Below are 23,725 nucleotides of genomic sequence, written 5' to 3'. Positions count from 1 at the left end.
CATCGCTTTTCGGGCAAAAGGAACTGCTAAAAAGTAGAAAAATAATGCAACATTAAAGTTAGTGTTCAACGTTTACTGTGTGACTTTTCAAAAACAGGGTTTTTGAAAATCCACAATTTTACTAACTTGCCTTTCTATCAGTGCTGGTGTTATTTGTTGTGTAACACAAAAATTCAACAACTTTCATATTACCAAATTATGTACTGAATAAATTCAAAATTTTTAGTCTTGTCAATGATTTGTCTAAAGACTTGTGGTTAGCCAAAGAAAAGACAGAACGTTTCCATTAACATCTTAAAGTTTTTGCTATGATATTCTTAAGGTCCTCGTAATCGCTTACAGTTATAGCGAAAATATTACATGTTGACATTCTCCGTGGACTCACCAATGAGATCAAGTCACTAGGACAATACATGTAGGCAAATTAAATACCAAGCGGTGTTTGCAAGGTTGCAACAAGGTTGAGTGTAAATAATCTGTGTGGCCGTGAACGCTGATATATATCTGCTTCCCATGCAGCAGGGACCAGCAGCATGACTAGCACATTCAATGCAAGGATAGGGTAAACCTTTATGACGTTTCTCTGACATGTGTTCGAAATTCCGTTCTTGTTATAGACAGCAAAGATGTTTTCGTCACAAATCGTCGGCACTTTTGCTGGATGATATTATTTATATATTATTGACATCGCTGCCTGCCATGTTGCTTGTTTTTAGGGTGCATCAGTGAAGAGAGTTCAATAACGACCAAACACATCTGTCTTTGCCGCCAAACTTCATCTCTTGAAATTTCAACAGTAGGCCTAACCCATTTTTGTATTGATTTAAGGCAGTATGCTTCTCGGAAGTGAAAGACCGACTCTTTTGCTCATACTTTGCTCAATGAAATTTATATGACAATTCTCCTTACTAAACCAAAACTAAGAACCATGGGTCACCAAACAACTATGGCACTGCAGAGACAAATAACCCTAGATTTCCCGATATTTGAAATTCGAAATGGCCGCCATCCCTGTAATACTACCCTTTTCAGTAATAGAGCGCGAAGCCACTGCAGTGAACTGCAATAAAATTGCTCACACTAATTAGTTTCAGCTGTAGCCAGCTGGCATAGTCGACAACATTGTATGTCCCATGCAGACAGTTTGTCTGGGGAAGTTGAAATAAAAAAGATTTGTACATGGTAATGTTACATTGTATCTTAATCTTGAACACAGGGTGCCAATCGTAAACTCTCATTTACAACTCAGCCTCAGACAGAGCTAGTTTTGCCTTTGTACAAGCAGACTTTTTGGTCTTTATCAAGCAGCCTTGTTCAACACCAAAGTGGCCACGGCTACAGCTGAAACTAATTAGTGTAAGCAGTTTTATTGCAGTTCACTGCAGTGGCTTCGCGCTCTATTACTGCAAATGGTTGTAACTCTATGGGGAAAATATTATTTTCAATTTTCGAAAAACTAAGAGGGTAAACATTTTTCTTGCATCAAGAGCTTTAAAATGAGCCACACAAGTGGTAGACCACAAAAATACTGATAAAATTTGACAGCCTGAATATCTGTCCGCGAGGGAGCGTTCTACCTTAAATATATTAGGGTCGGCAGGTAAAATTTAGAATATCTTGGCTTACCGGAACCACAAGACTTTTACTTTTACGAACATGAAATTATATGGCGGTTTCAAATGATCTACAAAGTCTAGTGCCAAAAATAAAATACTTAATGTGACGATCTTGCACGATAATGATCTGAAAATAACTCAGTACAGTAGAGCAAGTGCTTGTGATTAATTGCCGATAATTAATCAGAATATATGTACCTTTACAAGATGTCATGTGACGTATAGCAAGGAACTTACTTTCATGATATGTTTAATATGAAGCGATAATAATTAATTGAACGTTTGCCCACTTGATTCAATATACGTACTCTTGTTAAAACGGAAGTGTAACTATAGAAACAATATGAATATTAAAGTGCACCAATTTGTCGTGAAGGGCAGATAAAAATAAAAATGTATTTGCGCTTGCATCTTCAAGAAGCATTACATGTATCAAGCAAACAGAGACAGAGGAAGCTGGCAAATTAGCAAGCAGGTTTTACCTTATCCACAATTTCTGCGCCTTGTCTATATCACAGGCGATATTTTCTAGTTAATTACCATGAATCTTCCCGCAGTTATACTGGTGATACTCAGTTTTTGGCGCCAAACACACGCAGGTAAGTGGCAACAGAGAGACATGAATGTGTGTTCATTTCAGAAAATTATGTATTTGGTTTGTCAGCCTTTCAGACGTTCTTATATTCTGATTCTCCTTTCATCACTCTCCCAAGTATATCTTTGTATAGCTTTCAAATGACAAATTCACAATACAAATCAATGAGAGTTGTAAACGTGCTTCGTGCCAAATGTTTTTAATTTTTTTATATTTTCATCGGTAAAAATAAAACAGAAATCGAAGTGACTGTGGCATATTCGGGTCATGTAAGGGCTTTACAAAATTCGCGATAACTATTTTGAATCATATTTTACCATCTTCTTTTGGAAAACGCTATTCGGTAAAACACTTGCAGTCATAAACCGTGACCAACTTGCGGTGTTTTGACCCAGAAAAGTGGAAAAAATACTTAGAAATGGCCTACAAGGTAAGCCTACAGGGTTTCTATAATCCTACAGTTTCATTTCTTAGACGAGGGTTTTACATTATTCCTTATATTCCGGAGATAACACTGTTTCCGCAATATTATCGTGGTGAACGCTTGTGTTGCGACGCCATTTTGAAACTTGGCTGATCGTGTTGGTTGTTTAGTTGGAGAAACTGTGCTCACGCTAATCACAGAGAATTAGACAATGTTTTTCATTGAACATCAGCGTAGACAGAAGAAAGTGTCTTTCCGCGATGTCAGTTGGTTCGAAAGCAAACTATACCATGGCACTTTCTCAATATGTTTCGGTCCGTTTTTAATTGGGAATTACGAAAGGCTAATAAACTCACATGGTACTATGCCTCGATTTAATTTAATGAAACTTTAGAAGTTTCCACAACTGAAAAACTCATGTTTCATCTAATTCGCTATATTGTCTCTATTACTCTCGGTATAGCATGTCGAAAAAATAAGCACTCCAAGGCCGAGTCGTTGTACGGCATGGGCAATGGATGCAGTTGTTGTATAGTGCAATAAGGAAAATGCTAAGCTTTTGTATCTATGCCTCTCATCTTTGTTTGGCAGACGATTGCGTCCGCCTCGATTTGCCGACAACATTCATTATGATCTGCCCGATAACGCTCGATCATTTATGATGGTTTAGGGGACACATGAAACGGACATTTCAACGTTTTCCGCGCTTAGCTTTCAACCACACACAGACACACCATGGACAAATGCTGTCTTAAATATTAACACGTCATAAGCTGAATTTCGACAAAACACAAGCTCATTAGTTGATCACACCACAGTCACTCAGAAAACATATCTGTAATTTCAAAATCTTGCTTATTCTTACCACCTCTCATTCGATTCCACTGCGACTGTTTTGACAATTGGATCATATACGCCGTGAATTTAGAAATGGGCAACAAAAACCTGGTCTAAAAGGGCACAAAACGGAAAGTGCATACTGATAGCTCTGCCGAATACTTGTTTGATGCAACACTTTTTTGCAACTTCATATATTTGATAAAGGTCATCGAAACGACATTTGCTTTATCAGCAAATGAATTGCGTTGTCTCCGACGCCTATCTGTGCCTGAGTCCATGCCAAAAGTCCGGTACATGCCAAATTGTGAAATAAATCATCCTGCAGCTAATTATCGACTGTCAATTATTAATGAGCTTAACTTGCTAATAAGGGAACAAGTACAGTTGTGTGTAGGTGTGAGTGGGCTTTTCTATAGTGCTGCCCAGGTTTTGAAGAGACTGACTTAAAAAGCCTGGCTGTTTTTCATTTTACATGACCTTATATATCAACGTTGTGGTATCACTGAAAATGTTAGAATTACAAAAATTGCTCCATTCACAATTAAAAAGAAATCTATTGATCCTTGGTTGCTGTTCTATCCAATCGATGTGTCTATGTTTTTCCTGTATCATATAAAGAATTTGAATGACAGAAAACGCATCAACGGCTTAAGTATTGTTTTGTCTTCGATAGTATCTTTCTATGCTGGCAACAAAAGTGAATATGATTTGAGTTAATGTTGCAAATATCATCGTCGTGAAATACAGAGCTGTGAACTTTATCGATTTGACCCTGGAAATCGCGATCGTCAAGGTAGTAAGTGCCTCGAAAGTGAAAGACTTAAGCTTTTGCTCAAATTTTCCTGTATGAATCTTTCAACCATTCTCTTTCCGAATCAACAATAAAAATCGGGCGTCATAATGCAGAAATGCGAAACAAATTACCCAACATTTTGCGATATTTGAAATTCAAAATGGCCGCCATTCCTGTGTTAACTATATGAGGGAAATTAAATTTTGGATTTTCGAAAACCTAAGAGAGTCAAAGTTTTTCTTTCCCAAAGAGCTTTATATCAGCCCTGCAAATGGTACATCAGAAGAGAATTGTATAAATTTGAAGTCCGACCATCTGTCCCCAAGGCGCGTTCTACATTAATGCACAGCAAATCAACTCAATGTAGGCCTACGTGCATATAGTATGACGTCTAGGCACAATAACATTTAATCGCCATCGTCAACCTAAATTAATTACTCTGTATCACCATCATAAATAATACGTATAGTTACGGTCATGGCTGAGGCATAGTGCAAAGAAACCATTTCATTGGGTCCTGCCTGTTTATGGACGTGTTTATCCGAATGCGACACATTTTAGATAAAAACTCCGCATGAGCCGTGACGAAAGATTGTATCAACACTTGTCAAGGCGGCTAGTTGAAGTCTGATGATGTTGAAAACAGGGTTCGCATATGTTCGGGACTGCTGACTCGACCCATGGTTACTCTACACGGTTACTCTACCCAAACCTGACGGAAATGGGAGAAAAGTTTCTTTCTGAGTGTCACACTACAGTTGCGCTATTAAAAGCTCTGGCTGGTCTATACCAATCATCAACCTAGTTTTGCATTATTATGTGAGTAAACAAATGTGCAAAAAAAAGGCAAATAAAAGTTGCTTTATGAGACTTATAATCACCATAAATACTTACTCTCGGTTGCTATGGTACGTCTCCCTTCTGTTTCTCCCTCCTGTCTCTTCGCCCACCTGTCTATCGGCCTGCGTGTATTGCTTTCCCTAGTTTTTTACGGCTCCTTCCCCTCGCTATTACCAAACAGTAGCTTAAATTAATGAATCTTCGAAAATTAACAGTTTTCAAAAGAACTCATAAAAAACACAAACAACAGGTTGTAACAATTGTGGTGAAAGAGTTATTCACAGCTCATCATTTTGATGAGGTAAGTACTGAAGAAATACAATCAAGGCGAACTACGAAACAAAACCTGTACTCTAGTGATAACACATGGAATATTATAACTCTGACCGAAACATACCTCAGTCCGATGATATTTGACTCTGAAATCCTGACAAGTAATTACAGATTATTTCGCAGAGATAGGCAACACACCATAGGGAGTAAAAGAAAATGTGGCGGTGTATTGATTGCAAACGAGGGACGATTTAAACGCAATACGTGGAACAGATCTAGAAACAAACAATAATCGTGTGGGTACAGATCGCTGCAGTAGGTCGGTTCAAAATCTTTTTGGCAACTGTTTATATCCCCCGGATTCGCCCGAAGCAATCATGCTGGAACTGGACGAATCTTTGAACCGCGTTCTAAATAACGACAACCCCGATCGTCTGTGTTCTGTAGGCGGGGATTTGACGGCATCAGTTTGTGGCTGTAACTCTTGTAAAATGTTGCCAAAAACACATCATATTATCTCTTTGCATATTAATACATTTACTGATTCCTATTTCAGGTGAAAATGTCCATGCTAATATCCGATTAGTTGGCGGAACTGGTTCCCACGAGGGCAGACTGGAAATATTTCATGATGGACAATGGGGCACCGTGTGTGACGACTGCTTCAATGAGCATGCTGCAAGAGTAGTTGGAAGACAGCTTGGAATTAGGTACTGTAGTTAAACGTTATCAATACTTAACGGTCTTTGGATTTCAAAACACATCATTTAAACAATTCTGTACAATTGCCATCAACTTTGCTGTTGAAAGTTTGCACATGATCTACATATCGTATGTTATACTGCTTCGGCATTTTTGGATCAAATTCCTAAATCAAATTTCTGCGGCATGCACATGACTATGACAGATACAAACAATTTCTGCTGTGGGATATAAGCTGGAATCACGGAGGGACCGTGCTGGAATATAGATGAACAATAATGGACTCTCCGACCTGGTGCAATCATTTGTCGACGTGTTCCCCTCTCGAACCATAGACAGTGAAATAAAAAATGGACAGGAAACTTTGGAAAATATCAGAGTACCATGTCACTTCCACTATGCCATACAGGTTATAATGCGCAATCAACAGCCACAGACACGCTTACCCTATGATACCATCGATTCTATATCATTCTCTGTATCTGACTTAACATGGTAACTTTGTACAAAAGGCCGCATTTGTAAAGAAATTCTTTTCATGTGAAAATTGGCCCAAAACTATCGGTTTAGTGGATTTTATAAACTTTTGAATTCAATTGGATGTGAAAATGACCATGACATCGTTTTACCATGTCCATCGAAAGAAAAGAAATTATTTTTTACCCCAACCTTTCAAATTCTATGGTGTCCAATATCATCGCATGCGATTCATACCTCCCATTATATAATAACTTTGTACAAAATGTTCCAATGACAAACAAAATAATCGCTCCAATATTATCAACGTTGTATGATGTGGTAGTACCTTTAACACGGCACTAGGGGTGTGATTTGACCATGCTTTTAATATAACCTTTGAGTAACACGGCAATGTGGAATTGTCAGGGCAAACGGTCCTGTCCTATGTGCAACTTGTCGATATAATGTTGCCTACTGTATGACCGGGAAAGTGTCAAGATTCAGCCGTGATTCTGTCAAATTTTGTTTTTCTTGAAGCCAACCTGTTTCCTGAAGGCGCATTAATGGTAAAGACAATATCATTTTATACCTTTGGCACATATATATGATTTAACCATTCTTTGACAGCAGAAATTATACAAAATCAATGCTGGCAAACAAAATCTCTTAAATATACCGTGAGAATTAATCTCAAACTGTCGGAACGATACAAAAATTTCAGAGCTGAAACTCAGATCCAGTTACCGCCAAAATGGTATGACTAAACGTAGGTATAACTTACATATGCTTCTCTCCCCTATTGTTGATACGTGCAGTTGTATTACTACGCATGTCATCGGTAACCCCTTCGGCACAGGCAACGGCACTATATGGCTTGACGATGTCTTTTGTACTGGAACGGAACACTACCTTGATCAGTGTTATCACCTTGATTGGGGTTTAAATAACTGTGCTCACTGGGAAGATGTCAGTATCAAATGCGCTAACTCCTCTGAAGAGATTAATCAAGAGCTATCATATTGCTGCAATAGTGCGTATCATATTTTGGCTTTAATTTTTCTTTGTTTCAATATACGTTTTCAAAGATAATCTTTTATGTTTTTTCTCATAATTCTCAATTTAGAGATCTGAAAAATAATTCCCGCCTTTTCTACCTTATCTTTTGAAATTATATAAGTTTCTTGACTCAATTATATTGAGAAAAACAGAAAAAGACGAAGACAAAACTGAGACTTTGACTTTGCAGAAAATACCAGATACACAAAAGTGTCCCACTCTAAGTGTTTTATCATTTTTACCTTATTTCCGTAAAAATGATGAAGCATAATCTGTAGATTAGCAGGGCGTCAAATCATTGCACAATGACATGAACTCTGTGATAGCCATGATTAGCGAACTAACAAACATATTTCCTTGTTCGTATTTTCATCTTCAGGTCAGTACGGTTCTCTTATGTCCTGCCCAGAAAACATTGAGACATATGTCGATTTTTTAAACCAAACAGCAAAGGTATCATGGTTAGCCGAAACTTTTCACCATGCAAATTGCCCCCACCCGAAAGGAAGCCATGAGCCGGGAAGTTACTTTGGCGTCGGCGATACTAATGTTACTTATGACATCATTGACCATGGTGTTAGTTGCTTCTTCACTGTAACAGTGAAAGGTAATGTCGTGCTATTACTTCGAACAAATAAAAATGCCTGACTGTTAATTTATAGCGTGTATTTTGGCTTATAAACAATGTTTAAATTGACCCATTTCTTACAATATGACTCATGATATTAACGTTCAAAGAAAATTGATCGAAATTAGTGGAAACGTGCAGCTAAAGTACTGTTTGGTGTAATATCATCATGTTCCTCGACTGCTTGCTCTGTGTACGTATAGAGTATCTTTATAGAATCACATTTGGTGATACAGCATTAAGGAAACAAAAGTGAGTTTTATTTCAGCGAGGACCTTCCGTCATTTTAGTTGTTGCTTAACCACATGTTGAATATAAATTACATCAAACGGGTAACATGTCACTGCATGTGTCAATTCATTATTTCCTGAAAAGCGAAGAATATTGAGATTTTTTTAATATTCCTCCATGCATTACTGAATGAATCTTCACTGTATATCTTGAAGCAGACTTCCTGTTTAAAATTTCCTTTTCCCTCCTAGTTCTCAATGTTATCAAATTAAAACAAAACCAAACTATATCATCAAATATCAACAGTGCTTCAAATAGCCATGAAACACTGAGATTGAATATTTCTTATTTGTCTGCACGCAATATCAACCCTACATTAAATAAATGTTATTTTCTAAACCTTGTTGTGAAAGACAAATAAATCATACACACGTGTATTTGTTTTCGTGGTTACTGTCCTTGGCTATAGAAAGAATTACAATTTTCTGATTAGCGTGTCACAACAGAAAATATGTTGAACATAAAAATAATGTTTGTGTGTACATATTTTCCCCTCCATTTTTACACCTGTACATCTTAGTACAATCAAGAGTCAATAAAGGGTAAGGTATATATATATAAATATATAAATATATAAATATATATATATATATATATATATATATATATATATATATATATATATTCTTCCTCTAATGTAGTCTCAAGATTTTATCGAGCCTTCTTACTACTAAAGCAGTTTCCTAAAATTAAATATGGCTGAATGTTGATGGAAAAGCAACGAAGAGTGGTCCTCGTAGTGGTAACGTTTGATTTATTCACATTTTAAGGCGTCACACAGTCTCTTGAAGTCAAGACAATCTAGTTAATTGCATCGACTTGTCTATTCTCTCTCAACATGATCGTGACATAACAAACAATATAAGTAAACATGTATAGTCTCCACAAAGCTGTTGATTTTTCCAAAACATTAAAAAGAATGAAGAATATTGAGTTACAATGTATATAACTTCCATTCATACATTATTTAAAAAATGGTATACGTTGTTTAAGTAATAAGATTCATGTATTTTTCCGAAACATCAATAGAAAGGTGGAAACACTATTCCAGACTTCAAATGGAACAGATATGAATATGTCATTATCACAGGTTCGTAAAGTATAAAGAAATTGTGCTTATCTTATCATTTAGCTTATCATCAACTCAGCGTCTAGTATTTGACCGTATAAATCTTCCTCTATTCCAAAATGTCATTATTGCTAAATACAGAAATTATCTTCTGCCTATCCGTCAGTAGCGTCCTGATGAAAATAAGATAATTCGGTTAAAACTATAACCTATAGCAAGGGCTCCAGGAAAGCATATAGCCAATTATAGCAATTGAACAGTTGAGAAGTTTGCCAAACAACTAGCAGCAACAACAACATGATGCACATTTTGAGAGCATGTTTGATCGTCAATTCAGTTGAAGTAGCATATTCAGCAATTGTGAATAACATTTTGGTTTCGACGATCAACAAACTGGATTTGAACCTGAGTTATTTTGGTCTATGTATTGTTTATCCAAGAGAAATGTTGTATTTGTTGAGAATTCACAAACTGGCGTGTCATTACTGTGTTTATTATATACCTACATTCACGTGCCTGTGTAAAGCTATGGGAAGAAGCGCCCTCAGATCCGTGCATTTTTTTTACGTATCACACCCGGCCCGATACCCAAATATGGGCAATCGCGTGCATTTCTTAACTACCTCGATTCTGGTTACTACGCGCGTTGCTATCCGCAAACGTTCCATTCGTACACAAAGCCAGCGCGAGATCAGGAAAACGTCTGCTCGCTCAGATCGTAGTTGCGTGTGACGACAGTGTAGCCGCGCAGATGACATCGGCTTTTATTTCTAATTCAAGTGAAATCCTGTGTGTACTAAGTGCGTGCCCGTTCAGTTTAAATTACATAAATTGACATCACTCTTTTGTCCCTCTTACACCTCGATTTCCGCCTGGATCTCTGTTGGTCACCTACCAGTACGCACGTTGCTTTGCGCGTTTTAGAATTCTGCAGGTAAACAAATGACGTCATTATGCATATCAATCCGCGACGGGAAGCGGCCGTCGCATTTATGAAAAATTGACACAAATGGCGGAGAATTTTTGATATCGCGCTTATTTTTATCGCCGAAACAATGTTGAATATTATGTAAACTACATATTTATCATTCCATAAGGTATATGATAAAACCTTTACGGCCCTGATACGGCTTTTGCGGCCCTTGGTCGTATGGCCTACGGGCCCTCGCACGCTAACGCCCTTCCGCCGTACGACCTCGGGCCGCAAAAGCCGTATCAGGGCCGTAAAGATTATTACGGCCCTGATACGGGTTTTGCGGACCGAGGGTGTACGGCGGAAGGGCCCGAGCGTGCGAGGGCCCGTATGCCGTACGACCGAGGTCCGCAAAACCCGTATCTGGGCCGTAAAGGTTTTATCATATACCTTATTGAACGGTTGTGATATGTTTCAGTATTTATCAATAAAATTTTGCTAAAGTTATGGGCGTAAATAAACAAAAACATGAGCCACGCAACTTTGCGGATTATGTACGATGTTGTCATTTGTTCTGTTGTGGAACGCGTCACGAGCTTGTTCTATGCGAACGCCAATGTCACCGTGATATGAGTAGATGATCCTGCTCGTTAAATTACACTTTCTCAGCAAAACATTGAGAGGAGACTATCAAGCACTTGTTTTAAACCAATTTTGATCGGAATAAGATTCGAACTGTCAACAATTTACTTCAAAACTACGAGCGAAGCGCAGAGAAACGGGTTCGAATCTCGCGCTGACGTACGTGCTTTCGAAGGGAATGTACGTGGATAGCAACGCGCGTAGCAACGACGACGAAAAAGTTCGAAAAAGCGCGCACACTACCTTATTTGGGCAGGGTGTGCCTGGGCGTGATACGGCAACTTATTACACACTTGTAAGAGCGCCTTTTCCCATAGGTTTACATGGGTACGTGAATCTAGGTATATGATAAAGATTATTTCTGAACTACCTTGATTCTAGTTACTACCCGCGTTGCTATCCGCAAACGTTCCGTTCGTACACAAAGCCAGCGCGTGATTAGGAAAACCTCTGCTTGCTTAGATCGTAGAGGCGCGTGGCGACAGTGGAGCCGCGCCATAACATCGGCTTATCTTTCTAAATTCTAGTGAAATCCTGTGTCCACTAAGTTTAAGCCTTTTAAGTTTAATTTACAATAAATTGACATCACGCTTTTGTCCTTCTGACACCTCCATTTCAGCCTGCATCTCTGTTGGTCACGTACTAGTACGCATTTTGCTCTGCGCGTTCTAGAATTCTGCAGGTAAACAAATGACGTCATTATATATGTCAGTCCGCGACGGGAAGCGGCCATCGCACTTCTTAAAAAATTGACACAAATGGCGATGAATTTTTTATATCACATGCATTTCTATAGCCTAAACAATGTTGAATAGTATGTGAACTACATATTTATCATTCCATAAGGTATCTCCATCCTTGACAAAATACCTTTCTCGTCACTAAAAGAAAGTCAAGCCATGGCAGAGGGTTGGTAAATTAACTATATCATTGGTTGTCAACAAACCTTTACGGCCCTGATACGGCTTTTGCGGCCCTTGGTGGTACGTCGTACGGGCCCTTCCGCCGTACGACCTCGGGTCGCAATAGCCGTATCAGGGCCGTAAAGATTATTAATAAGGGATGAAAACAGAGTACATTATCCATTTAAACGAAGTATTTGGTAACAGATTCTATATACATCGTTTATATTCTGACAGATTATCGAAAGGTTTGGTGAATTTCCCGCCATAATCTCCAACCTTGACAAAATACCTTTCTCATCACCAGAAGAAAGTCAAGCCATGGCAGAGGGTTGGTAAATTAACCATATCATTAGTTTTTGACAAACACAAAAACAGCAAACATATTCACAGAAGTATCCCGTTGTCATATGGTTCCAATAGCCATATATTTATATCTTTTTCAACATGAAAATGCGTAGACATGACTATGACGTTTAAAAATAGAATAAGTGTGAATATTAGCTTCTTTTTCATATTATCAGCAATGAAGAAATCTGGCATTGAATAAATACCACAGAAAAAGCTATGCAGTTATCCTTATAAAAGTTCTTGTTTATAGAAAGTTTGCTTAACTTGAAAGGGCAAGTTACTGTATTGTTTGGTGACTTTTTACTACATGTAAGTATGTTTGTTTGTAAACCATAATTGTGTACTCTACTCCCTGAATCCATGTTAAATAAACAGTATTTAGCCTGCAAATCTAGCTTCTACATATCTCGTTTGCATTTTAGTTAATTCAAGTTAATTCAAGTGCAGACTACATTTAAACGTTCAAAAATATGAGTGCACTCTAAACCTATGCACGCTGCGTCGACAAGCTTAAAAAGCAGTTTCCACCTGCTTCCAGGAGTGAAACAAAACTTGATACTACCTACTTTAATCCAAAACAGGGAAAATTACTAAAAGTTAGTTAATAGCGTTTAAAAACTAATACTAACTTTTTACTACTCCTCGTGTAAAATTAACATGTTCAAACAATAATACTACACTCTAGATCAGCTGTGTTCAAAAAGCATAATTCTACATCATCGATATGCTAAAACATTCCTCAGCACAAAAATTCAAATTACTTGTTTCCATATTAAGGCAAGAAGATGGGTATCCTTTTCTATTTAATTTTACTGTACAGGCCCATTTAAATATATCGCTAATTTCAAACGGAGAAAGTTTGAATTCGTGGTGATATCGCAGAGGTAATAGAATAAATCGCTTAAAACGGTACTAAGCGTGGATTATATAAGTTACGAATTTAAATAAGTATTGCTAAAAAGTTATAGTTTGTGTTCAATGCCATCTTGTGTTTGAACGAAATAACAAGTTTAACTCACCTCTACGTTACAGAGATTCTAGAGGACATGCATGAGGGAATTACAGCTTTCTTGGCAGTCAAAGCGATGAACAAAACTAGTGTTATTGGTGAAGAATTGCCAATTAAAACCATTCTACAATCCACTAACAGACTCTCTAGCTTTGTTCTGCGAAATACTAAACCAGGAAGCGGTCAAGTCGTATTGGATACACCTTACATTAATTTGAACTTGGAGAGTGACTCTGCAGAGAAAGTGACAAACGCCACCATTGCACTCGGAGATGGCGACGGGTTTGTCATTCCACCAGCAAAGAAAATATTCTCCAATCAGTCTTTAGATGATGAAGCCATTAACAGAATAGTAAGTATACTTTCAAGTTATATTTCTTCTGCTCAACAAAAGAAATTGGACATAAATTCGTTAACGTTGACTGAGAGACAACTTTATCAAATATATTTGTTTATATTTTTACATAGAATAATATGTTGCCGACCAAAATGAGAGAAAAACAGCATGGTCATCGGACTAATTACTTGTTTCGAGTAGTCAAAATAACAAGCCCTTTCTCTTAAACAAATTGGACACTACTCTGATACAAAAACTAGTAAGTGTGCCGCCGAAAATATCATCCACTGAATGGATTACAACATGAAAACGTAACCGCGTACACAACAATTTTCACTATTCATTACGTTCCTTTCATACAAAAGGGGAATAGCATTGAAGTCCCTCTGAGCAGACAACTATTATTCTTGAAAGATTTTCATCTGCCATTACTTCATGGAGGTGCCGGCGGGAGTTACCAAAGCCTAATCAGTTTCACTCACACATCAAAATACAGATACATAATATATGTTCTCATTTCTCTTAAATCCGTCAGTTGTTTCAGAGATTGCTAATTTTCAGTGATGCAAATTACAAATGCACCTACAGATAGATTGATAGACAAACAGGCTAACGGACAGACAGACAGACAAGTAGGCAAACGTCGTTGGTAGGACATGCACTTCACTTCTGAGACTATTAAAATGCGGGGACTTCAAGGCAGTTCGACAACCAAAATAACTTGCCGCAATTGTGAGTGTGATCATTGAACACGGTACATGAGTTATGATAAAGTGTGAACAACTAAACACACTGACTACCACTCATTATGTGCGAGCAAAGTCATTCAAAAACTAGAGTAAATATCCACAAGCGGTCCTCAGAGAGGGATGGTACTATTTTTACCGGAATGGCAGCGTGTCAGAGGGGCGTGACATTCGATAAATTTTCTATGTGCCCGTCCCTTATAAAGGAACGGTGCAACTATAGTGTTTAGTGGTCTTTTGAACACTCATAGAATAAATTTGCTCTCCTTGGCCAATTTGGGTGAAACATTGACATCAATTATTCATTGGAAATTATATTAGAAAATTTGTATTTTCAAGGACATCATATCAAAGGTACTGTTTAAATATTATTAATAACAATTTTATGCTTTTATAACATGTTTTGCTCAGGCGGTTAGGAAAACAAAGTGAATGGTTTTATATGAGATAATAGTCTTTAGTTTTCCTCTAACAGTCATTCAATTTGCTGAGAGATAGAACTTTACAAATATGTCCCTTGAACTTTTGGAGAATTATTCTCTGAGATGCCCACGATGCCTAACTTTGTAATTTTCTAGAAAACTAGACGTGCTATTTGTTTTGAATTTCAACCAAAATGCTGTTGAATACCTAATTCGGCACAATTAGTACGGGTCAGTCACAGTGATGTGATAACTTCCCCTTGTAACAGGTGATGCTTATGAACCCGACGCGATTTGGAGAGGGTCGGCAATTTCCATGTATCTTATCTTGAAAAATGTTCTCCCGTTGATTGTGTCCATGTCCTTGACCATCATATTTCGTCCTAGATGATATTCATTTTCAATAGAATGTAAACACTCATACCGTGTATATTAAACAAATTATAAATGAATATGCTTCACACTAATTCATTTTTATGACAGTCTTACAATCTATTTTCAGGAATTTGGCAACTGTCTGCTATTAATCGCAATGAATCTACGAGAATAATAGCATCTCAAACCTTCGAGGTCCGACAATGAGATTTATCATACTCGTTTGATATATTTTGTATCACACCAACCGCTCATTTCACATAATGCTTTCAAGTTACACAGAGTGTATCGATTTATGCCACACTATCGATCTCACACTCACAGCAGCAAGGATTGTGAGAATTGTTTTTTTTTCTCGCTTTTAAACTGCGAGAATACAATTCAGAATAGGCGTGCGACTTCCATTTCTCGCACACATCAATTGCGAGAAACTACAATTCTGGTAGGGTCATGACGACAAGTGCATTTCTCGCAGATGAATTTTCTATTCTGTTGGCGAGAAAAGTTAATTCTCCAGCTGTTCTCCCGTATAACGAGAAAAAAAGATGAAAATTTCTAACTAAATTCTCGCGCCATCTCGCACTATCTTACAATGTCTTCATAGTGACATACATCTGTTTTTTTGTAAAATACACGGGCACTTTCTCTAACATGATCACGTTGATGAAAGTTAATCTTATTTATATTACATTATTTTTTCTTCAAGGCCACACGATTCAATAGACGATCTATGCAAATGAAAATTGAAAACAATACCTACATCATTTCAGCAGACAATGTGCTTTCATTGTCTTTCACTGACAGAAATGGCCGTGAAATTGAAGGTGAGTTTCTGTGCTGGGATGCATACCATTTTCCAGGTGGTGATCAAATAAAATTAAAATGAAGCAGAAACATAAACATATCTATCACATAATAGGTCTGTTTTCAATACACGTTATATCGAACCCTTGAATTTGCCTGGCATATCTACCATTTCAACTCCAGATAGCATACTCTATTAACTGTGATTGTAAAAATTTCAACTGGTTGTAATTTTGCATGTCTTAAGAGCTGCACTCAATTAATGTACTTTTTTCCATTAACTATTCTTACCAAATATTCAAGCGAAAGAAACAAATGAAGATATTTGCATTTCCTTCGCAAGTGATCCTCCCCCACAGGAAACGTTTGCCCTGGTGACTGGTGTTTACCACGTGATTAATGACGTCACTTTCTTTGGCATGAACATTCCGGTAAGCTGAATTTAGTACGTAAGTTTCTTCTATTTACAAAGGATACGTCCTGCAACAATATACAGTTCAGTTAATCATCACAGTTGATGGCTGTTAAAAGCTACTTGATCTACTAACTATCTACAACTAGTTTATTATAGTTTCGACAATTTGGGTGTGTTTTATGACGGCACTTGGGAAACGAATGAAAATGATTTATTTAAAAAATTTTGTGTAACTTTCAAGCGTTCTGAAGACTTCCAATAAACAGGTATTGTTTGTGTGTGGACAAGTTTATAACTTTTTGACTCGGATTCATTACTTGCGTATTTATATACTTGACAAGTTAATTAAAGGTCTTAATCTTTATTCTGACTCGACAGATAAAGAGGCTATTCTATGCAACAATAATCTGGTTTGAAAATTCAGACATTCTCTACGGAAACACTTCAGCGTATGTTTTCAAAGAGGAAGTGGACTATTCGGAGGAGTACCGTGGCTACCAATTTTCTGTAGAGGTCCGTTTTGATAGAGAACACTCCAGTATCTTCATTCCTAAGCAATACTTTATGATGACTGGAGATTATTATGTGACCTTTACTCTTGTGTCGAGTAAGTTGCAATAAGTTCCTTACGTGATATTTCGTATACTACATGCATACATGTTCAACATAATTGGCAGACATGCCCTGCATATTGCGATGACACAAGTCAGAATCAGCACTTTTGTGGCGTTGAGAGGCTCCAGGCGTGCTCCCAGGGACTTTACTTGAAACAAAATCAGCATTACTTTAGCAATATTTATTACCAAAAATTTCAAAAGTTTCAAATGAAGGCCCGGAAGTGGAACGATGTGTATTGACAGCGTCATCATGTATGGCCCTATACCGACCCACATAGCAGATAGACCATATATATGTCGATCAGGCCACGTATATACCAACGATTGCAACGTACATGACGTCTGCTGTGAACATTACACCCACATCGCCTCGCAAAACGCAGTCGCTTCCTCTTCAGTCAACAGTATGGTACATACCTACAATAATTATTCAGCTTTTCAGAAACCTAGGGTCTGACAGCCAAAGACCATCACTTTCAGTCAGTCGAAATAACTTATTAAACTTCGCTCTCCCAAATAAGAGACCACACAACTCACGAGCACACATAAAACGGAACGTCTCTAGGTAATACAAGAGAACCACACAACTTTCTGATTAACCAACAATCTCTCTCTCTCTCTCTCTCTCTCTCTCTCTCTCTCTCTCTCTCTCTCTCTCTCTCTCTCTCTCTCTCTCTCTCACAATCATTCGGGTTGCTTTGTTCATTCATTGTAGAAGTGGAGGTTACCTTCTCGATGACTTTGAAGCAAATCAAATGCAACTACCTCGATGAAGGAAGCGCCCTTTGGAATACCGATGGATGCAAGGTGTGCACTGTTCTTTGCTCATGAAGTGTGAACAGGGATTGGAGATAGCCTAATTGTTCAAAACTAAGCAGGTCGTTGCCCGGCCAATTAGCAGCAGAGGCTGCTGACGCTCCCGATTTACCGACCAAAATGTTAAAATTTATAATCGTTAAAAAGCCGGCTTGGTTAAAACTAGTAACTGTCTACAGTCATGACACGCCTACAATGGGTACTATAGATCCAAAATAGTTATTGGATTTTCTCGGCAACACATAATAACGTGGCCAAGACTTTATAGCTTATTTGGCTATGAGATATTAAATTTGTCAACAATGTCATACTTTATCGTCGAAAACTAACACTAAATGGCATAGATTTTCCACAAATGAATAAACACATGTTTACAGGATCTTAAAAGAAAAGGTAAAGTGGTTAAATGTGGAATCGAGGAATCATGGGAACAATTATATAATCCTAAAAGGCCCGGGTATAACAAACGCGTGTCTTTCCTGTGTTATATTTTTGTACTTGATCACATTGTGTCTCACGTTAGTTCTATTATTGTATTCCTAGGTATCGCCAGAATCAAATATCACAACAACTGTGTGCTTGTGTAACCACCTGACGACATTCGCTGAAGACAAGTATGCAGTTGGTCTTCAATAACTCTGAAAATAGTTTTTCAGAGGAATTCGTAAAAGCTTCAGTCATTTGAGATGATTCCTCGTGCAAAACATCTGCAAATTACTTTACTAAATAATGTCTTTACAATATCATGTTAATGTGTCACAGTTACTCCCACATGAGGTTTTTGTTTCTTTAATCGTAAATTCTTTTCATGTAAAAGAGTTTCAGATATTTTGTTTAATTCCCGATCAATCACTTTGTTCCATTTTCAGTGACTTTTGACTCCTAATTGACTCACTTGCCTTATTTCCTTAAAACATTTATAAATCCATAGAAAGAAAATTAAAGTACTTAACCGATTAAGTGAAATGTGACTAAAAGAGTTTTTGCACGGAACTACAAATATATACAATTATAAATAAAATAAGCGAAATTTATCATTATATACCTCTATTAGAAACGGGCATAGCACAGAACATCGCGATTGTATAAATACAATAAGGAACTTTTCCAGTTTTCAGTGTAAACAAACAAGTTGTCTCGTGACATAGAAATTGCTTGAAAATGACGTATTCGATAGCTCAGAACTACAATATGTAACATGTTGCGAATATATTTTACGCACAGTGAAACAGTCCCACTGCATGAAAACCCAATAATACTCATTGTATTTTGATGGATTATTGCCTGTATTTTAGCTGAAGAGTGCATATACAGATGAATACAGTCAATAATCCATCGCTTGTATTCAGCAAGCCTGTATTCATGTGGATTCATGTGAATTCACGTGTATTATTCAATAATACAGTCGACTCATTAATGTGAATTTATCTGTATTATTGCGTTTTCATGCAGTGTCCTATTATATACCATTCTAAGTTTTATCTCGATCTTTGATCATTACATCAATATAATTAACACGGTTATAAACAGTGACGGTGTTGAGTTTTTGTGAGGTTCTGAAATGTAATTATATTTGTTTATACTATTCTTCTAAATCTCTTGATTTCCACAGGACTTTATAGAATATGTATGTCAACCAATTCAATCAAACACATATCACATTTTCAATTCACGGAAGTTATTTAGTTTATACCGTTAAATAAGAAGTATATTTATGACCTGAAACACTTGCTTGATTTATCCCTAAAAAGACATTTCTCACCGTGTCAATTGTTTGCCCGGAGCGCCCTCACACTACTGTATCTGCTAGTGCAGCTTGAGGGAAATGACTAGAATTACTTATGCTAAATATTTTGAAAGTCTAGTTTCACAACGGGTTCCACTGTACTTCTTTCTAAAAATTCAAGTTAAGTATTCATACTATGTGCTCTATGTGTGTGCTATGAAATTATCATTTGAAATGGCATTCAGATCTAGAATAGCCACAGTATTGCACTTAAATGTTTTAAGTCCTACAAGTAGTAAGAAAAGGTGGTCAACTGGGATAGAGTAAGAATTTTACACCCCATTTTATTCATTTATCTACATGAAGCGAAGGAAAAATTAACCATCCATGTAACTAAAGTATGACCCTGACCTATATACGAACTCACACACGCGCAACAGCTGGCAGCTTGCGCAGCAGTGCATTGTCCTGAACTAAGCGGGGAAATTCCCTGCTGAGTCAGGCCTGGACTTGCGCAATGTGCTATGACTCACCCCCACTATCAAAACGGAACGACATTCTATTCTCTCTCTCATTTGTTAGATAGATTCTGACTGAGCCGTACCAGAGCCGGTCTGCTCTTACAAAGGCAACCCTTCGGTTACGGTTCCGAAGGTGCGGGTCTCGTTTCTGGATGTGAATTTTATCTGCTGGCTGTTCCCTTTTCACTATGTTTGGAGTCGTCGGAACGAGCGGAACCATAGGGATGTTGCGCAATACCCCTATCAGAACACTGTTGTGCAATACCCCTATCGGGACGTTTTCAGCAGGGGCTTTCCAGGAATTTTGCAATACCGTTCCAGTTGCTTAGTAACTTGTGATGTCATGTTCAATGTCTGTCATTCTACAGTTTTCAGAAAAATCGTTCCGATAGGTTTCTGTGAATTTTTTCTGAATCTAGTAACTCTTTCATATCCATTCAATCCATAATGTCTTAGGTATCTTTCCAGAGGTGGACTAAATCCTTCTTGTTTTTGAATTTCTAGTGCCTGATGAAATATGTCCTGAATAAGTTCTGACCCGTTTTCTGTTGTTGCACCTTTTTCTTGTATTTGTGTAAGCAGCTGTTTATATTGCACGTAATAATGTTTATATTTCTCTCGTCTCTTTGATACTCCGTTTTTCCTTGTATCACATCAATAATAACACTGGTATAGGAGTTAAGCTAAAAGAACTGGAACTGTCGGAATTGCTGCTATGACAGCAGAACTTACAAGAATTCCCTTAGTAATATTGAGAGCCATATCAATTCGACCCATTAATTTGTAACTTCGTCGATATGCAGCGCTAGTTCTTTCGATATAGTCGGCCAATTGTTCAACGCTTTCAACAACTGAGATGTGCATTTTTTACTGTATATGTAAGGATGATAAAAAATAATTGTAGTAATATAGAAAGACAATATGGCAGAAGGAGGAGAAGATATACCACTCCAGGATTTCGATGATGCAAATTTAAATGATGATGACGCTACTCCTGAAACATTCTATATAGAAGATAATGCCCTTGCAGAAGCTGATCCTTTCCTTGCTAGCTCAAGCGCGCGGAGCCCGCAGGTAGATCGTGTGACTGGACAGAGAGTAAAATTGAATACAAATGGCTGAACAATTCTTAGATGAGAATAATATTACTGATGAAGCAGCACGAATTGAATTGATTTTTAATGCAAATATTAAGGATGGAAAGCTGTATTATAAAAACCTCAGGCTATCAAAACTATCAGGACGTGGATTTAGATCACTCGAGACAGTAAAAAAAGAAGCGGGAGGATATGAATTTGTAAGTAAAGTATACAGTTTGAGGGAGGCAGCGCAGAGCCCGAATTTGTTAGTTCAACATTGTATTCTGAAGATGTGAAAAATGATAAAATACCGGCTGAGAAGATGACGCCAGAAGACATGGGTGTATACAAAGATGAACTGACATTCTTACGACAAGATGCTTCTGGTAATGCAGATAAAATACAAGCTTTTGAAAATAAAATCGAACAATGGAACAATCTAAACCCAGAATATAGAGCTATTAATGATGAATTAAGGATTGCGAATATGCGTATTAGCGACCTTAACAATGAAAAAGTTAAAATAAGGCTAGAGAAAAGAGAAGTTGAAAAACAGTTAAAGGAAATTCCTAAAGATCACACCCAAGGAAAAGAAAAAGCCGAGAAACTACTAGCTGAACTTATAACAAGAGAAGCTAAAATTGACAATCGAATTGAATACGAAAATGGTAAGATTAGTGAGGCACGTGAAAGTCTGGCTACGACTAGGTCTCTTCGTGATGTAATTTCCGATCCAGAATTATCACTCAGACTGAAGCTGACAGAGTTATTTAAACGAAATGGTATTACAATAGCTGCAATACTGACTGCCCTTGGAATGACAATATCAACAATTGCCCTGGCTGTGACTAAAGTAGGAGGAGGGGGAGCAGGAACTGGAGCAAACACAGGAGGTTCAGGTCCGCCCAAAGTATATACAAAAGCGAAAGAAATTGTAAAGCAATTTGGCGAATGGTTAAAAACATTGGCCGCAAAAAGTGCTGCTGCAATACCAGGTTTAATCGGTTCCCTTGTCAGTTTTCTATTAAAAACAGCAGGATCGGTGGTCGGATTTGTTGGAGAACAGCTATGGATATTTTTAACTGGATTAACATTAGTCATTATAAATAAAATTATGTATTAATATATGACCCCGCATGTTTGGTGAAAAGAATATTGCAAAGTTTCTTTCTAAAAATAAAGACCTGTTTGGTTTCTCTGTCGAATTGGAATGGTGCAAACTTCGGCGGGTAAATCGCCATATCCTTCGAGCAAATCCAGGTGTCCGACTCAAAGATGATAATCTGTATCATAACATATTAGCTTTCGTGAAGGAATGTCAAAAGACTAACTTCTTTAAGCGACTAGAATTCATAAACGTCTTTCAGGAGATTGACAATGATGAAATGGAAGTCCAACATCTACAAGAATATTGGGTTCTTCGATTGATTCGCGACACAGGCAATCGATTTATCTTTCAGGCAGACGGAAATATTTACGTAAAGATGTGATTTTTTCTTCTAAGTCATTATATACACGAAGTGAAACTTAATTTTCTTTTCAACTGTAATTTCTTTTTTTCTTCTACTATATACATTACACGAAAAATGGGGTACGATAGAACATTATTACCGACTTTCACAACCGAATACCGAAGGGAACGAAGTCAGAAAGAACTCATCATGTGATTGCTCATAATCCAAGTGAGGCAGATCCAGGCCAGACACTTATCATACGATGTCCAAAGTTAGAAAGCGGAGTAGTACTAGTTCCAGATACTTTCGACCTGGTTTTTGATCTCGAAGTAATGGGAGGTGAAGATACCCGTGTAGTACAAAATGTTGCAAAAAATTTGGTGGAGCGTATGAAACTCACATTCGAGGGGCAGGAACTTTTCAATTTGAATAAATATAACCTTTTTGAAGGTTATCGCGATCTCTTCAAACATAAAAAGGAGAGAGCAAATATGACACTGTACGGAATTCAGAACGAAAATCTAAGAAAATTGAGAAGTGGCGCGGCCGATGCAAATGACGACAGGTCTTCAAAATGGGACGATCTTTTACTTTTTGACGCGTATAAAACAAAATATGCTATTCGTTTGACTCATCCTCTCATAACAGGCCATGGGGTTGCATATCCAAAAGAGTTAGGGAGTCATATTGAATGGGAAATTACGTTGGCACCAGTCTTACAATTAATTGTCAATACCGTTAGTACTAATAACCCCAATTATAAATTAAAAAACATTCAAATGGAATACGAAACAATAACTGATCCCGACCTCGCGAGGTCAACTGCTGGTTATTACAACAGTGGGAAAAGTTTTCTCTACGAGCATATACATTATTTTAGAACAATCCCATTCAAAGAATCGAACACGGTTATCAATGAAAATATAAATGTACCACGACGTAGCATTAGAGGTTATCGCGATACTATTCACTAATCAATCGATCCTAGGTTTGCAGACACTGAACTTTTA

General features: G+C 37.4%; 1 protein-coding gene across 1 annotated transcript; it reads left to right on the top strand.

Annotated features, from left to right (window-relative positions):
- Nucleotides 1-9,552: 9,552 nt before the first annotated feature.
- Nucleotides 9,553-18,571, top strand: LOC139146210 (uncharacterized). Its single transcript, XM_070717617.1, has 7 exons — nt 9,553-9,607; nt 12,281-12,374; nt 13,427-13,755; nt 15,990-16,107; nt 16,391-16,518; nt 16,881-17,009; nt 18,479-18,571. The coding sequence occupies exons 1-7, from the start codon at nt 9,587-9,589 to the stop codon at nt 18,569-18,571; spliced, it is 912 nt and encodes a 303-aa protein (XP_070573718.1). The 5' UTR covers nt 9,553-9,586.
- The last annotated feature ends 5,154 nt before the right edge of the window (nt 18,572-23,725 follow it).

The sequence above is a fragment of the Ptychodera flava genome, chromosome 12 (genome assembly GCF_041260155.1).
Source record: "Ptychodera flava strain L36383 chromosome 12, AS_Pfla_20210202, whole genome shotgun sequence".
NCBI classification, from domain to species: Eukaryota; Metazoa; Hemichordata; class Enteropneusta; family Ptychoderidae; genus Ptychodera; species Ptychodera flava.
The sequence above is the reverse complement of the archived record's forward strand: the minus strand, read 5'-3'. Positions and strand labels throughout refer to the sequence as shown.